Source organism: Bombina bombina, chromosome 2, assembly GCF_027579735.1.
Source record: "Bombina bombina isolate aBomBom1 chromosome 2, aBomBom1.pri, whole genome shotgun sequence".
NCBI classification, from domain to species: Eukaryota; Metazoa; Chordata; class Amphibia; order Anura; family Bombinatoridae; genus Bombina; species Bombina bombina.
In genome coordinates, this window is record NC_069500.1 from 692,308,228 (window position 1) to 692,327,544 (window position 19,317).

At 36.2% G+C, this 19,317-nt stretch overlaps 1 protein-coding gene across 1 annotated transcript; it reads left to right on the forward strand.

Moving 5' to 3' along the window:
* The first annotated feature begins 3,725 nt into the window (after positions 1-3,725).
* On the forward strand, positions 3,726-7,724 carry LOC128647219 (uncharacterized). The gene is given in 2 exon segments (XM_053700007.1): positions 3,726-6,282; positions 6,460-7,724. Coding segments are annotated over 2 exon segments (3,822 nt in total).
* Positions 7,725-19,317: the final 11,593 nt, after the last annotated feature.

A 19,317-nucleotide genomic window follows, 5' to 3' on the forward strand; every position in this document is an offset into this window, starting at 1 on the left:
CTCTCTATCTCTCTCCCCTCCTCTCTATCTCTCTCCCCTACTCTCTCTCCCCCCTCTCTCTCTCCCCTCTCTATCTCTCTCCCCTCAGTCTCTATCTCTCTCCCCTTTATAGCGCGACTGCACCTGACGACGCCCCTTCACGCCTAACCACGCCCCTTCACGACCATCCACATCTGGCCACGCCCCCTTTATGTGAACCACGCCCCCGTTCATGCATGGTCACGCCCACTTTTGGGACTACTACGCATGACAGCTTCGGACAAACACACTTGGCCTTTTATATAATAGGATATATGCAAAATGTATATATATATATATATATATATATATATATATATATATATATATATGCAAAAACTTCAAACATGAGGACACTCACAGGACTTGATTATATAGAAATTATTTATTCATCAAAATATTTCATCAAAGAGGCAAGGTCCAAGTTTTGGCTTATAATCTAAGCAGTCTTTCAGACCATCTAAAATACAGACAATACATTGCATTGTTGTATTTGAAATATATACATGATTTATACAAAAGTAAAAAGCAAAGAAAAAGTAATGTACATTTATTACTAACACCTGTATGAATGTTATTTTCATCCACAAAGTGTTAATCCCAATGAGGCACATACCGATATAACCATTTTAAAACAGTGATTTTCTCTCAGTCACAGCATATATGTTAACACAGACCATCCTATATTATAAAAGGCCAAGTGTGTTTGTCTGAAGCCGTCATGCGCAGCCGCAGTAGAGACAAACACACTCGGCCTTAGATCCCAGACACCTCGCGCGCACAGCTAACAGCTCACACACCCACACACCCACAAACTTGGCCGCACGCGCACCCTCGCACCCACATACAAACCCGCACCCTCGCACCCACACACAGCCTATTATTAACTTGGCCGCACGAGCACCCTCACACCCACACACAGAACTTGGCCGCACGCGCATGCGCACCCTCCACAAATGACTCGCACGCACGCGCACACGCACCCTCGCACCATCGCAGCATGAGATCAATACACACCGGCGCGAGTAGTCGTGTAACTACCATTTCAAAGCGTTGCAAGCCTAACAAAACTTAAAACTGCGCAACACACTCTAAACACACTCCATTGAAAGCTCCGGAGTTATCTGTGCTAGACAGAACTTTCTACACAGCACATAATATTTTAGTTTAAAAAAAAAAAATGGGTCTGGACTTATATATATAGAAAGGTCTTGCTCTGTACTTATGTATGTGCTACACAGCTCATAATATTTTACTCAATATTTTAGTTTAAAAAAAAAAATAAATCTGTACTTATGTATGTGCTACACAGCACATAATATTTTAGTTTTAAAAATACATTTGTTCTGGACTTATGTATAGAAAAAAAATTGCCTCACGATTTATGTATGTGCTACACAGCACATAGAAAAAACATATTTGAGTAAAAAAAAAAAAATTTTGATTAGGACTTATGTAAGTGCTACACAGCATATAGAAAAAAATATTTTTACTTTATAAAAAAAAGGCTGTATTAATAGGCTACACAGCACATATAGGCTCATAAAAGAGACCAACACTGTGCTATATTTTAGTTTAAAAAAACATTTGCTCTGTACTTATGTATGTGCTACACAGCACATAATATTTTAGTTTAAAAAAAAAAACATTTGTTCTAGACTTATGTATAGAAAAAAAATATTTTATTTAAAAAAAAAAAAAAAATGCCTTAGGATTTATGTATGTGCTACACAGCACATAGAAAAAAACATATTTTAGTTAAAAAAAAATTGGATTAGGACTTATGTATGTGCTACACAGCACATAGAAAAAAAATGTTTTACTTAACAAAACAAAAAAAGGCTGGATTAATAGGCTCATAAAAGAGCCCAACACTGTGCTACACACCACATATAGGCTCATAAAAGAGACCAACACTGTGCTACACAGCACATAGGCTCATAAAAGAGCCCAACACTGTGCTATAAATTCCTTATAGCACTATTTTAGTTTTTAAAAAAAATAAAACATCACTGCTGGCTTATTAGGTTCATAAATGAGCCCAACACTGTGCTGCACAGCACATATAAAAAGTCCCTGTAGCACTTTTTTAGTTTAAAAAAAAAATTATAACTGCTGGCTTAATTGGGTCATAAAAGAGACCAATACTGTACTACACAGCACATATAACAAGTTAATTCCTTATAGCACAACATCACTGCTGGCAACTGAAAGGTTCACTATTTGCTTTTATTAAAATAAAACATTACTGCGTAACTTCTGCCTTTAACAGGCTCATACAAGAGCGTAAGACTGCGCTACACAGCACACATAAAAATTGCCAGTAGAACTGAAAGCTTCACTATTTGCTTTAAAAAAAAAAAAAAACCATAACTGCTGCCTTTAAGAGGCTCATACAAGAGCGTAAAAGTGCGCTACACAGCACACATAAAAATTGCCAGTAGAACTGAAAGGTTCACTATTTGCTTTTAATAAAAAAAAAATGCATAACTGCTGCCTTTAAGCGGCTCATAAAAGAGCGTAACAGTGCGCTACACAGCACACATAAAAATTGCCAGTACAAATGAAAAGTTCACTATTTGCTTTTAATAAAAAACAAAAAAAAATGCATAACTGCTGCCTTTAAGAGGCTCATTCAAGAGCGTAACAGTGTGCAACACAGCACACATAAAAAATAGCCTGTAGCAGTATTTGCTAGCATAACAGTGTGCTACACAGCACACATAAAAATTGCAGGTAGCACTATTTGCTTTATTTAAAGAAAAAAAATATGCATAAGTGCTGCCTTTAACAGGCTCATACAAGAGTGTAAAAGTGCGCTACACAGCACACATAAAAATTGCCAGTAGAACTGAAAGGTATTTGCTTTTAATAAAAAAAAAACATTATTGCATAACTGCTGCCTTTAAGCGGCTCATAAAAGAGTGTAACAGTGCGCTACACAGCACACATAAAAATTGCCAGTACAAATTAAAAGTTCACTATTTGCTTTTAATAAAAAAACAAAAAAAAATGCATAACTGCTGCCTTTAAGAGGCTCATTCAAGAGCGTAACAGTGTGCAACACAGCACACATAAAAAATAGCCTGTAGCACTATTTGCTAGCATAACAGTGTGCTACACAGCACACATAAAAATTGCATGTAGCACTATTTGCTTTATTTAAAAAAAAATATATATGCATAAGTGCTGCCTTTAAAAGGCTCATACAAAAGCGTAACAGTGCGCTACACAGCACACATAAAAAGTGCCAGTATAACTGAAAGGTTCACTATTTGCTTTAAAAAAAGTGTGAGACAAACAGGCTGCAAAACATAAGTAGATAAAAACTTAAAAACTGTGTTAAAAAGCATCAGTAATAAAAGACTACATATAAAAAAATGTAAAAAGCACATATAAATAAAATTACAAATACAGGAATATCTTATTTATTCCTGTATTTGTAATTTTATTTATATGTGCTTTTTACATTTTTTTATATATAGTCTTTTATTACTGATGCTTTTTAACATGGTTCATTAAATAATCTTCTTTTATCTCTCTGTGAGTATATTTATCCCTTGGCCTCTTGTTGGCGCTGTATTTACTTCTTACTACTTGTGCATATTTTTTCGAGGTTGGTTAGGATCTCTGTTTGGATACAGCTTGGGGATTACCTTAGCGCTTGTACACTACCCCTTTTTCACTAAAAACTTAAAAACTGCAGAATGCCTCCAAAGAGAATTAAAACACAGAAAGATGTAGAAAACATTAAACGCAGAAGAAAAGAAACTCAACGTATACGTCGGACACATATGACTGAACAACAAAGGGTAACTCTACATAAGAAGGATTCTGCAAAAAAAAAGATTTCGAGGGCCAATATGACTGCTCAGGAAAAAGCTCTCCAAAAGGACATTCAAAGATCACGTTCTGCTACCCGTAGAAAAAATAATACAGATGCTGAAATACCTCTTGAAAGTGTAAAACATCGTCAACGTACAAAAAAAGTTCGCACTAACATCACTATCACTAATCAATATAACGCAAGTTATAACCATTCACTATTTAATGAAGACAATGTCCAGATGCACACATGTGGTCAACTTAATGTTTTTTGCAAATTTTGCATGGCAAAGCATTTTCCAGAGGAACAACCAAGCGATAAGCTTTTTAATAAATGCTGCAATAAAGGCAAAATAACATTACCGCATATACAAATTTCACCACTGATCCAACAACTAATGACTGGACATCACACACGTTCAAAGAATTTTATGCAAAATATCCGTTCTATAAATAGTGCATTGGCGTTTGCATCAATGGGAGCAAACATTGCACCACCTCCAGGATATGGACCATACTGTTTTAGAATAAATGGGCAAATTTATCACCGATCTGGTGCTTTGCATCCAGAAAATGATGATCAACGCAAATTTGCACAACTCTACATTTTGAGTCCTGAGGAAGCTGCGGACCAACGAGCTGCACTAAAAGAAAATTCAGGATGTCACATTGAACTTTTGAGGGAGTTAAGTTCATATATGTCTCAGTATAACCCTTTTGCAAAAGCATGTAAAATGCTCTATGAGGTAGAGCAAGAATGCATACATGAAGCATCTTTAAATGGAGTTCGAACTTCTAAAGTTTCAATGGTAATTCTGCAGGACAGAACATCAGATTGCCGAAGATATAATGTACAAAGAGTTAATGAGGTGGCTGTTATTTTCCAAAATTCTGATGGTGAACCTCCTCTTGAACGTGATCTTCTTATTCATTGCCGATCTACAGATCAAACAAAAAAAACAGAAAGAATAAGTGTCTTAGATCCTAATCTTGAACCATTGCTGTATCCTTTGTTGTTTCCATATGGGGACCAAAGTTGGGGTTCCAACATTGCTCTTAACTACAGGCCAACATCAATTAGTGATGTACAAAGAAGAGTAAAAACCAATCCAAGGATAAGAGTTAGTCAAATGAAATACTACTCTTACAGAATTTCAATTCGGGATCAATTTAATCCTTTCCTTAGTGCTGGCAAGTTGACGCAGCAGTACTTTGTTGATGCTTATGTCAAGACTGAGGCCAACAGACTCAACTATATCCGTCAAAATCAATCAAACCTTTGCATTGAAAAATATACAGGATTAATGGATTACATTCAAAGTGAAGCTGCTGCACAGGGCCTGATGTCTTTAAAAGCAGTTATTTTGCCATCATCTTTTCAGGGAAGTCCACGAAATATGGCCCAAAACTACCATGATGCTATGGCCATTGTTAGAAAATATGGAAAACCGGATTACTTCATCACCATGACCTGCAACCCTAAATGGCCTGAGATAGTTGATAACCTATTAGAAGGTCAAGCAGTGGAGTTCAGACCAGATTTGGTAGCAAGAGTTTTCAATCTCAAACTAAATTCTCTTTTGCATGATATATTGAACAAACATGTTCTTGGAAGTCCTTGCGCAAAAGTGCATGTTATAGAGTTTCAAAAAAGAGGACTACCACATGCTCATATCCTTTTAATATTGAAAGCCAAAGACAAGCCAAATGATGCTGAAACCATTGACACTTTTATATCAGCTGAAATGCCTGATGAACATATTTATCCCAGACTACATGCTATTGTAATAAAGCATATGATACACGGTCCATGTGGAGAACATAATTTAAATTCTCTGTGCATGGTTGATGGTAATTGCAGCAAGAATTTTCCTAAAAAATTTCAAGAACAAACTTTAATTAATGTTGATGGATATCCTCAATATCGGAGACGAAAAAATGAGACCACAGTAATTGTCAAAGGCAAAAAAATTGACAACTCTTGGATAGTTCCATATAGCCCATACTTCTGCTTGAAATACAACTGCCATATAAATGTAGAGAGTTGTGTTTCTGTTAAAAGTGTTAAATATCTCTTCAAATATGTATATAAAGGTTACGATTGTGCAAATATTTCCATTAAGGAACATAATACACTACAGCATGATGAAATTCAAAATTTTTTGGACACAAGATATGTCAGTGCTCCTGAAGCTCTTTGGAGGTTGTATGGTTTTTTGATGCATCATCAAACACATACAATAATAAGACTTCAAGTTCATATTCCAGGCGAACAAGATGTATATTTCCATAATGATAACATACAATTAGCTGTAGAAAAGGTACAAGACAGGGATACCACTTTGACAGCATACTTTAAGTTGAATGATGATACTCATGCTGCACGGGAATTTTTTTACTCTGACATTCCTCAACATTATGTATTTGATGTAAAAACCCGTAAGTGGAATCCAAGACAAAGAGGAGCAGATACAACAATTGGCCGATTGTATAACGTAAATATTTCATCAGATTTGGAGAGATTTTGTTTGAGGTTACTGCTCTTTCACTTAAAAGGAGCAAAATCCTTTAAGGACTGACGCACTGTTAATGGACAAGTTTGTCACACATTCAAAGAAGCTGCCCAAAAGCTTTCACTTTTAGATGACAACGCTACATGGGATCTTACACTTAACGAATCAGCATCTCAACAAATGCCTAAACAAATGAGGGAACTGTTTGCTTATTTGTGTATCTTTGTTGTCCCACCTAATGTGCCACAACTCTTTGAAAAATACAAAAATGATCTTTATGAAGATTATTCACGTCATGAAGGCCACATAGATGATTGCAAAAGTTGTAAAAATTTAGCATTAACAGATATTCTAAATGTTCTCATATTACATGGTAAACGTTGTGAAGATTTTGGACTACCCAATCCATCAAACTTCATTCCAGACATGCAATTCAACTATGTGACACAGTTGGAAGCCCAAGTTGGAGCACAACTTCAAGAAGCACTAAACATCGAGCAAAAAGCTGCATTTGACAATGTAATGTCTGCTATTGATAATGAAAATTTACCACACAGATGTTTTTTTATTGATGGACCTGGTGGAAGTGGCTAGACTTATTTATATAAAACACTATTGAGTACTTTACATGGACGCACAGATGGAGTTCTTCCTGTTGCCTCTACAGGAATAGCAGCTAATCTCCTTGATGGTGGAAGAACTTACCATTCACAGTTTAAGCTTCCAATTCCATTACTGGACACATCAACATCAAATATGAGAATGACTTCAAAAGATGCTGAGATCATACGTAATGCTCAATTGCTTATTTGGGATGAGGCCTCAATGACACCCGGTATCGCTCTAAAATGTGTAAATAAGCTCCTTCAGGAAATTATGCAGAACAACAAGCCCTTTGGTGGAAAAGTTATACTCCTTGGTGGTGACTTCCGACAAACACTCCCAGTTCTTCCTCATTGCAATAGAACTGCTATTGTGGAAGCTACTATAAAGTTCTATGATCACTGGGATAAATTCAAAATTTTGAGATTGCACAATAATGTGCGTTCGGTGGATCCAGAATTTAGCAATTGGCTACTACAATTAGGACAGGGCTCATTAAATAATTCAGAGGGCCTTCCTGAGGATTTAGTTGAGATCCCTTCCAAATTAATATGCCACAATTGTATCATATCTGAAATTTTTGGAAAAAGACTTTTTCCATCTGATCTTCACAGTTTTTCAAAAAAGGCCATTTTGTGTACAAAGAATTGTCATGTTGATCAAATCAATGACCATGCATTAAATATACTCGATGGTGATGAAAAAATATATCTAAGTTCAGATTCAATTGACGATCAGATGAAGATGCTCAAAACTATCCCATAGAGTTTCTAAACGAAATCTGAACACTAAAAGAGGTCTGTGCAATAGAACAAGATTGATAGTTAAAGATCTTAAGCCCAATCTAATAATTGCAGAGGTACTCACAGGAATAGCTCAAAACCAGATGGTGTTTCTTCCAAGAATAGATTTAGCCCCTGCCAACACTGAACTACCATTCATTTTACGAAGGAGACAGTTTCCAATCAAACTTGTCTTTGCAATGACCATCAATAAATCACAAGGTCAAACGTTAGACAAAGTTGGAATATTCCTTCCAGAACCAGTATTCAGTCATGGACAACCTTATGTTGCAATGTCTCGAGTTCGTACATCATCTGATGTCAAAATTAAGATACTTCAAGGTTCAAAGCAAGGAAAGATATTACCAAACAGTGATAAAATTTATACAAAAAACATTGTTTTTAAAGAAATATACTTTAAATAAATAAATAAGTTGTGTCTTTTTATTTAGTTACAAGTAAGTTTGTATTATTTATAGCAATATTCTTAATGTACATTTTAAACTTTATTTTATTTTAATTTATTTTAAATAAAAAAAATGATTTTATGTCTATGTTAATGTTTATATCTTTTGTTATTTTTTGAATAAAAACATAAAAATTCAATACACATTTTGGCCCATGTACACGGGCTTTAACACTAGTATGTTATAAAAGCATATAGTATCAAAAAGGGTTTTGTGAGGATTCTGTTCTCTGACAAACGTTCTGTGTCAAACTCCTCCCACTTTACCTTTAAGTCTGCTGCGCACCTTTACCAAGGTGCTTAGTATTTTGTTTGTACTCAGGAACAAACAGCCTGAGCTCCAAGCTCCTATGTGTTCCCGTAACCTGAATTTGGAGACCGCAATCTTTATTCAAAAATCCTGCCTGATCTACTCGTTCAAGTTTCATCAAGTTTGTAACTTCGTTATATTGGATTACTTCCAGGATTTGCAATTATTTCAAACTTCCAACTCATGCATGTTGCATTTGTTCCATGGAAACTGATTCACCTTTACCACATTAGCTTTTTTTTTTCTGCATTGATTACAACCAGATGCTTGGAGAGATTTCTCATACAGGGCGAAGGTAAATACATTGAATTTTATTAGTATCTTTATATTCCTGGACACTATTTCATTACCGGACTGAAACTCCATCTACAGCTGGTGATTCATACGTACTCAGTGATATACCGGTGACGTCACCTGCCAATCTCTCTGTTCTGTTATTTTGTAGCGCATTGAGACAGAGTCTGTATCTGAGTGCCGGACAAACTGATACTAAGAACTAGACTCACATTCCAATTCACCCTCTTTACACTGTAGCAATATTGCAGCATTTACGGTGATAATTATCTTTATCATTTGGTAATGTGTTACATAATCTTATTTACCTATAAAAGTCACTGAATCTATGCTTAGACTACTTAACACTGTAGTAGTCTGAAACTGACAGTGAGACAAACTATAATTTAAAGAGATAATACTACCTAAATGTTGAAGGAATAAAACTTACATATCATAGCCTGCATTTGAGATCCATTAGTCTCTTAGATTCCATACATAATACTAAGCCATCAAAAAGAATGGATCCAGCATTCCTTACAGGTTTACACATCTAGCCTCAAGTGGATTATATTACATTGAATGCGATATCATGTACAATACAATTTACATAGGCATACCTTTAAACATCAGAGTTCACAAACTTGGCGTCTCAACCACCATTGGAAAAAAAGCTGCTAGCAGTGTTAAGTGCAAAGCAGTCTTTTAAGTCGGCCGCTTGATTCTAATTGGCTACAGCGTCATATGGCATTTTAAAGGAGGTGTGTCAAGATAGTGTCTAATGTTTACAATGTAGCAAACTAATTGGCAATCCTTATAGTATTAGTATAGGGACTGGGGAATATAAATGGTTATTAGAGAATATTGGTGGTTATTAGTGCACAGCTTAATGCCGTATGTCCCATAACAAGGAATTACTCGCTATACAAAGCGACTTTTAAATGCATCTCACAATCCATATGCCATGTTAGAAATTATAGAAATAGCCCTGTATCCAGAAAGTTATCAACAACTCATTGTACAAATGTTGCATATAGACAGTAAATGAAAACATATACAGGCACACCAATAGTTTTATACATCATTAGATATAGTGGGGATTTTCCTTAGTAGAACAATGAATAATTGATATAGGTATTTAGTCCCATTGGGGCCAGTGTGCCTAATCTATGTATATACTGTGTTTCTCTTTTAAGTAATTCCTCATCCCTGTTGCCTCCTCTTTTAAGTAGGGGAATCCTGTCAATCACCATGGCACGTAACATGGCTACTATATTTCCCATTTCCATAAAATGTCTGGCTACTGGCTGGTCACTCTTTTATCTTTTGAGGCTGATCTAATAGCACTCTTGTGGTTCACAAGTCTTTCTTTGAAGGGAGTACTCGCTTTACCTATATAACATTGTCAATACCTTTTTAATTGTGTGGTTTGCTGGAGTGTATGTAGTTACAAAATTTAAATTAGTGTCGTTCTCTTTCACTGCTTTTGATTTAAAAATCAATGTTTCTTGATTTAAATCTGTAATCTCAGCCCAAACAGAATCAATTTATTTTGCTCTATATCCCCTAGACAGGAATCTATTTCTCATAATTTGATATTGTGACTCCTTATTGCTTTTTTCTGTATTATTACGTATGACTCTCAGTAGTTGAGACTTCAGGATACCCCTTTTAAGCTGTGGTGGATGATAGCTTTGATATTTTTACAAAGTATTTCTATCTGTCGGTTTGGAATAGAGTTTAGGGCATAATGTGCTTTGAGTAACTTGTGTTTGTTTGTAAATGCAGAGATCCAAAAAAAAATGTATCTTAAACTGTACATTAGGTTGATTCAAATTTAGTTGGGTACACCATTGCTTAAGTTCTATCTCAGAGTCTCCCCATACTATAACAAAATCATCAATATATCTTTGATACATTAATATATTGGGATTTACTTGATTATATATATATATATATATATATATATATATATATATATATATATATATATATATATATATATATATATATATATTCACAAAAATAGAAATAATGAGCCTCTCCTGTCCAGTGCTAGACAGGAGAGGCTCATTATTTCTATTTTTGTGAATAAAAATGTTCTACTTTCCCCTTGCACCATAGGTCTGATAAGTACTAAATATTCGGACCTTTGTATACCACCCCTTTTATCGGTAAAACTGATAGTGCTGACAACAACCCTTTCTTTATATATATATATATATATATACATACACAAAAAATTGGTGTATGTGCACTCTCACCAACGTTTGCAACTGTCAGGGTGCTTTAAGGTAATTTGTAGAAATGCAAAAAGGAAGCACTCACTGATCTTTCTTTAACTGTGACAAACAAAATTAATGTAGTTTTAGTAAAACTACATTAAATTTGTTTGTCACAGTTGAAGAAAGATCAGTGAGTGCTTCCTTTTTGCATTTATATATATATATATATATATATATATATATATATATATATATATATATATATATATATATATAGTTTCTATGAGGAAGTAAGTGAAAATATAGATAAAGGGGAATCAGTTGATGTGATATACTTAGATTTTACAAAGGCATTTGATACAGTGCCCCATGAGAGATTAATGCACAAAATTAAGGGACTGGGAATAGCTGAAAATGTTAGCTCATTGATAAATAACTGGATAAAAGATAGGGAGCAATGAGTATTAGTGAATGGATCATACTCCGATTGGACAAAAGTAATCAGTGGAGTCCCCCAGGGATCAGTACTGGGCCCTGTTCTTTTTAATATTTTTATAAATGAATTGGAGCAAGGATTAAATAGCAACATCTCTATTTTTGCAGATGATACTAAGTTAAGTAAGGTCATTAGGTCAGAGCAGGATAAACTTTCGTTACAAAGGGATCTGCAAAAATTAGAAGTATAGGCTGGAAAATGGAAATGCAATTTAATACGGGAAAATGCAAGGTTCTACATTTTGGAAGTAAAAATAAGCAGGCAATGTTTTATTTAAATGGGAAAAGACTTAGCCAAACAGAGGATTTGGGAATAGTAATAGATAACAAGCTAAAGATGGGTGCACAATGCAGGGCAGCGGCTACAAAGGCTAATAAGATACTAGCATGTATTAAAAGAGGCATTGATTCAAGCGTGGAAAGCATAATTCTGTCACTATATAAATCCCTGGTAAGACCTCACCTTAAGAATGGAGTGCAGTTCTGGGGACCGATCACAAAAAAAGATATGACAGAACTAGAAAAAGTTCAGAGAAGGTCCACAAAGCTAATAAGGGGAATGGAGAATTTAAGCTATGAGGAGAGGCTAGCCAATCTGGGTCTGTTTTCTTTAGAAAAAAGGCACTTGAGAGGTGACCTGATTACTTTATATAAATATATTCAAGGCCCATATACAGAGATGGCAGAAGCTCTGTTTATTCCAAGAAAATTGTTTGTGACAAGAGGTCACAATTTAAGGTTGGAGGAAAGGAGATTTAATCTCCTGCAACAGAAACGTTTTTTCACTGTAAGAGCAATAAAATTGTGGAACTCATTTCCAAAGGAGGTAGTGAATGCCAATACCCTAGATACATTTAAAAAATTGGATACATTTCTGACTAGAAACAAAATTCATGGATATGATTGCTTGTATTAAATGGGTCCCCTTTTAGTGGTATTATTTAAGCTTAACTGGAACTTTTTGTAAGTATTTTAGATGTGTTTAGGTTGAACTCGATGGACTTCAGTATTTTTTCAATCTCATCTACTATGTTACTATGTTATATTTATTTTCATACCACGCCTTAAAAAGATTGGTGTATGAAGGGGCCATGAGAGACACCATGGCTGTGCCAACCAATTGTAAATAAAATTAATTTTCAAACATGAAGTAGTTGTGTGTTAAACACATATGTAAAAGATCAAGTACAAATTCAATAAGGGGGCCAAGATACTCAGGGTCAGATTTTAAGCTCTCTTTAACCACTTCAATCCCTAGATCATGGGAGATAATGGTGTTACATAAGCTTGTTACATCCAAACTGACTAAAATTATTTGCTCTGGGAAACTAGTTTCTTTAAACAACTTAATTAAACTTATAGAGTCCAGCCAATATGATTTTTTTACAGTATCCTGCAAATGGAAATCTATATATTGGGTCACCTTTTGATATAATGACCCAATAGCAGAGACTATGGGCCTCCCAGGGGGTCTTATTAGATCTTTATGAATTTTAGTAACTGTATATATATTGGGGTATTTTGGAAAATTATTAGTAAGAAATGTATGGGTTATTTAATCAATGAAGCCCTGTTGGAGTGCTAATAGTAAATGAGTATCTAGAGTGGATTTATATTCCCTCGTAGGGTTTTTCGCCATTTTTTTTTATGTCTTAGCATCATTTAACTGACCTAAGAGTTCATTTTCATAGTATTCACAATCTAATATTACTATAGCCCCACCCTTTTCCACAGGGTGGATAACCAAGGATGTATCTTTTCTAAGTTGCTGCAGGGCCAGCCATTCTATTTTATCCATATTGATTTGTACTTATCTCTCATAAAATGTTGGTTCGAGGTTGCTCCGGTACAAATAGACATGTAACTTTTGATAGATGTGTGTGTGGTATTAGGCTCAAATTTGGATTTCATTTTAAATTTATTGCAAAGTGGTGGTATTGAGTCCATTTGAAGTGATCTTTTAGTTTCAATTGTCCATGAAACCTATTAAGGTCCACTTGGTTGGAGAAATTATAATGTCTAGGGGTTGGGACGTAGCCAAGACCTTTATTTAAAAGTTTTCTTGCTGTTCACTAAGTGTTTTGCCACTCTGTGTCAAGTTGTATTACTTTATCATGATACCCCCTTCTAATGTGGTTTCTGTGTCTTTTTTTGTTGAATCTTTTTTGAGAGTGTGTTTCTATTCTTTGTCTTGTGTAGTGCTGGTACTAGGTTGTGCATTGTCAGGCCAACTAGATTCACCAATAGTATCAGCTGTGTGTATGTTTCTTTGTGTTTGCCTATCTTTAAATCTTCTTCTGTAACCTGTGGTTCTACCACTATGCCAAGGATATACTTTTTTGTCCCTGTAGTTAGTCTCTACTGTGTGAATTTTTTTAGTTTTAAAATTGACTAGCTCCTGTTTGTACTTGTCCAGCTGTTTTTTTAATTTTGTTAACCAATCCTCATTGGTATCCTCTCTAAGACAAGATATTTTTTTGCTTTCAATACACTGTATTTCTGTTTTGTTGTTCTTTTTTAAGCAAGTTACTTCTTCGATAACCAATAAGATCAAGTCTAGATAGCATTTGTTAGCTATTCCACACCATGTTTTGCAAAAATCATTATTATTTCTTCCTATAGTAGGAAGATTTCTAACCCAAATCCCACGGGGAATCATTTTTTTCTTAAAATAACCAGCAAGATAATTAGAGTGTAAATTATAATCTACTCCTTTATGTTTCAAATTCAACAATCTGTAATACAGGTTTAGAGGAGTCTCTCCCACTACCTTGCTTCAACAGGCTTGTAGGATCCTCTCTGCATCCTCATCAGTATACTTAAAAAGAGACTCATGATCATTATCCATCACTGTAGCCCCAGAACCTGGGTATGTAATTGTAGTATCCATTAGAGCTTGAGTTGAGAGAAATATACACTGCAATCCAAGTGCTGTGTCACAAACAAGTTAAAACCAAGAACTGGTAAAAACACAAATCATAAAAGGCAGTCCTGGAGTTTTCAGGATTTATCCACTTGAATAGTGAGGGTGCAATGATACAAATCTTCAAGACTTGAGTAATAATGTTCCAACTTCATGCACTCATTACCATAATTTGTTCAGATGCCCGGGTGTCTCCTCAATGTATTCATGCAAAATTTCAAACATGATGGCACTCACAGGACTCGATTATATAGAAATTATTTATTCATCAAAATATTTCATCAAAGAGGCAAGGTCGACGTTTCGTCTTATAATCTAAGCTGTCTTCAAGACCATCTAAAATACAGACAATGGCCTCTATTTATCAAGGTCTGTAGGACCTGATCGGACCGTGCGGATCAGGTCCAACAGACCTCGCTGAAAACGGCGAGCAATATGCTCGCCATATTCAGCATTGCACCAGCAGCTCACAAGAGCTGCTAGTGCAACCCCGCCCCCTGCAGACTCGTGGCCAATGGTCCGCCAGCAGGGGGGTGTCAATCAACCTGATCGTACTCGATCGGGTTGATTTCCGGCGATGTCTGTCCACCTGCTCAGAGCAGGCGGACAGGTTATGGAGCAGCGGTCTTTGTGACCGCTGCTTCATAACTGCAGAGCTTGATAAATATGCCCCAATATATTACATTGTTGTATTTGAAATATATACATAATTTATACAAAAGTAAAAAGTAAACAAAAAGTAATGTAAATTTATTACCAACACCTTTAAACTCATCACCTGTGTGAATGTTATTTTTGGCCACAAAGGGTTAATCCCAATGAGGCACTTACCGATATAACCATTTTAAAACAGTGATTTTCTCTCAATCACAGCATATATATTTACACAGACCATATGTTTAAAAAAAACATATAGTATCAACAAAGTTTATATCAAAATAGTAAAAGGGTTTACACATCTAGCCTCAATTCATGAATTTAATTTATATATATATGATTTATTTAGTCTATTACAGTATCTCTCTCTCCCTCTCTCTCAATAGTCAGTGGGCATGCACTCACTCAGCCAATCAGATTGAGCTCGCATTCTATTGGCTGTTCCGATCAGCCAATAGAATGCGAGCTCAATCTGATTGGCTGATTGGATCGGCCAATCGGATTGAACTAGATTCTGATTGGCTGATTCCATCAGCCAATCAGAAAATTCCTACCTTAATTCCGATTGGCTGATAGAATCCTATCAGCCAATCGGAATTCGAGGGACGCCATCTTGGATGACGTCCCTTAAAGGAACAGTCATTCGTCGTTCAGTCGTCGGTCCGGATGGATGTTCCGCGCTGGAGGTCTTCAGGATCCTGCCGCTTCGCTCCGGATGGAAGAAGATCGAAGATGCCGCTTGGAGAAGATGTTTGCCGGTCCGGATGTCCTCTTCTTGCCGGATAGGAGGAAGACTTTGGAGCCTCTTCTGGACCGGATTATGGATCGCCAACCCCCGCTTGGGTTGGATGAAGATCTTGGAGCCAGGACGGATCGGTGATACCTGGATGGTGAAGACAAGGTAGGAAGATCTTCAGGGGCTTAGTGTTAGGTTTATTTAAGGGGGGTTTGGGTTAGATTAGGGGTATGTGGGTGGTGGGTTGTAATGTTGGGGGGGGGGGGGTATTGTATGTTTTTTTTTACAGGCAAAAGAGCTGAAATTCTTGGGGCATGCCCCGCAAAGGGCCCTGTTCAGGGCTGGTAAGGTAAAAGAGCTTGTAACTTTTTTAATTTAGAATAGGGTAGGGAATTTTTAATTTTGGGGGGCTTTGTTATTTTATTAGGGGGCTTAGAGTAGGTGTAATTAGTTTAAAATTGTTGTAATATTTTTCTTATGTTTGTAAATATTTTTTTATTTTCTGTAACTTAGTTCTTTTTTATTTTTTGTACTTTAGCTAGTTTATTTAATTGTATTTATTTGTAGGAATTGTGTTTAATTAATTTATTGATAGTGTAGTGTTAGGTTAATTGTAGGTAATTGTAGGTAGTTTATTTAATTATTTTATTGATAGGGTAGTGTTAGGTTTAATTATAACTTAGGTTAGGATTTATTTTACAGGTAAATTTGTTATTATTTTAACTAGGTAACTATTAAATAGTTCTTAACTATTTAATAGCTATTTTACCTGGTTAAAATAATAACAAAGTTGCCTGTAAAATAAATATTAATCCTAAAATAGCTATAATATAATTATTATTTATATTGTAGCTATATTATGATTTATTTTACAGGTAAGTATTTAGCTTTAAATAGGAATAATTTATTTAATAAGAGTTAATTTATTTCGTTAGATAAAAATTATATTTAACTTAGGGGGGTGTTAGTGTTAGGGTTAGACTTAGCTTTAGGGGTTAATACATTTATTAGAATAGCGGTGAGCTCCGATCGGAAGATTAGGGGTTAATAATTGAAGTTAGGTGTCGGCGATGTTAGGGAGGGCAGATTAGGGGTTAATACTATTTATGATAGGGTTAGTGAGGCGGATTAGGGGTTAATACATTTATTATAGTAGCGCTCAGGTCCGCTCGGCAGATTAGGGGTTAATAAGTGTAGGCAGGTGTCGGCGACGTTGAGGGGGGCAGATTAGGGGTTAATAAATATAATATAGGGGTCGGCGATGTTAGGGCAGCAGATTAGGGGTACATAGGGATAACGTAGGTGGCGGCGATTTGCGGTCGGAAGATTAGGGGTTAATTATTTTAAGTAGCTGGCGGCGACGTTGTGGGGGGCAAGTTAGGGGTTAATAAATGTAATACAGGGGTCGGCGGGGTTAGGGGCAGCAGATTAGGGGTACATAAGTATAACGTAGGTGGCGGTCGGCAGATTAGGGGTTAAAAATTTTAATCGAGTGGCGGCGGTGTGGGGGGACCTCGGTTTAGGGGTACATAGGTAGTTTATGGGTGTTAGTGTACTTTAGGGTACAGTAGTTAAGAGCTTTATAAACCGGCGTTAGCCAGAAAGCTCTTAACTCCTGCTATTTTCAGGCGGCTGGAATCTTGTCGTTAGAGCTCTAACGCTCACTTCAGAAACGACTCTAAATACCAGCGTTAGAAAGATCCCATTGAAAATATAGGCTACGCAAATGGCGTAGGGGGATCTGCGGTATGGAAAAGTCGCGGCTGAAAAGTGAGCGTTAGAACCTTTAATCACTGACTCCAAATACCAGCGGGCGGCCAAAACCAGCGTTAGGAGCCTCTAACGCTGGTTTTGACGGCTACCGCCGAACTCCAAATCTAGGCCTTAGTCTTTTAAGTGTCCCAATCCTTGGAATGAGGAGTACTCTCAGTATGATTAAAAGAAATCTTTATTATACGTTCCATAGACGTTTCATAAATATCCACTGTTAGATGGAGTTCAAAGTGGCAATGCGGGTGAAGTAAAAGGAGCTCACTCCTGGACTGGCTGCTGATGTGTTTCGGCAAAGGAAGCTGCAATCGTAGCTGCAGTCTAAGGTCCCATCTGACCTTATATATACCTTTATGCATACTGATTGGTTAAAAACAATTACCCAAAGTGAGATCATTTTTCACCCCATAATCGCTTTATCAGCAATTAATAAAAAAACATTTGTTGCTAGTGCATATTCAAATATACAAAACCAGTGAAACATATTTAATTTTAAACACAATCAGCAATGGCATATAATAACACAATGTGATGGAAACACTCACACCTTTTAAGCTCACATTTTCACACTTTTTTTCATACTATATTGTCACAATCCCATACTGATTATTTTAATGCACGGTAAATCAATGCTATTTAACTTGGGCATACAAATTAAACACTTTCTGCGGTTGTATAATAGCATGCTTCTGTCAGTTTACACATTAAAATGTCAGCTTAGCAGCCCTTTATTTTAAATTGGGAGGTTCGCACACATTATTGTTGTTAATAAATGGTTTGCAATGTATCTAGCAGGAGTTGCTGACATAAATGTGATTTAAGGATAATTCCACGTTCCCTTAACTATTATACTCCATAAATGCTTGCGTGTTCTGCCCACACTTACCTAAAACAAGAGATGTCTGTACTTACCGACTCCTTTTGAAAAGATATAAAATGAACATAAAAAAGGAAAACCTTTAATCAATCTAACCTGTTTTCTGACTTTGTCACAAGAATTACAAGATTTAAATCTACTACCTAGGCAACTAATTAGGAGTCAGACATTTCATGAGAACAATATTACAGTCATTTTCATTCAGTCCTCTCTGTGATTAAATTGAAAAAAAAGGAATAAAAAGTTGAAAGAATTTTAAAGAAGAAAACTTAATTTAAAGAGGTTTGCAAGTAGTGTTTGTATAACTGCTAAAGAAGAGAATAATCAAACACGGCTTGTTTGCTCTGCCCTCTTGTTTTTGTGGATTTATTGAGGCTGAAATTATTATTGTACAATTTATTTATTCTTTTTTTTATGATATTGTTTTATTTGGATTTGTGTTTTAGGATAGAAAAGTCAGTGTTGCCCAGTATAACACTATGGGGCATATTTATCAAGCACCAAATGGAGCTTGATGCCCCGTGTTTCTGGCGAGCCTGCAGGCTCGCCAGAAACAGCAGTTATGAAGCAGCGGTCACAAAGACCGCTGCTTCATAACCTGTCCGCCTGCTGTGAGCAGGCGGACAGACATCGCTGGAAATCAACCCAATCGGGTACGATCATGTTGATTGACACCCCCCTGCTGGCGGCCCATTGGCCGCGAGTCTGCAGGGGGCGGCGTTGCACCAGCAGCTCTTGTGAGCTGCTGGTGCATTGCTGAATATGGAGAGCGTATTGCTCGCCGTATTCAGCGAGGTCTGTCGGACCTGATCCGCACTGTCGGATCAGGTCTGGCAGACCTTGA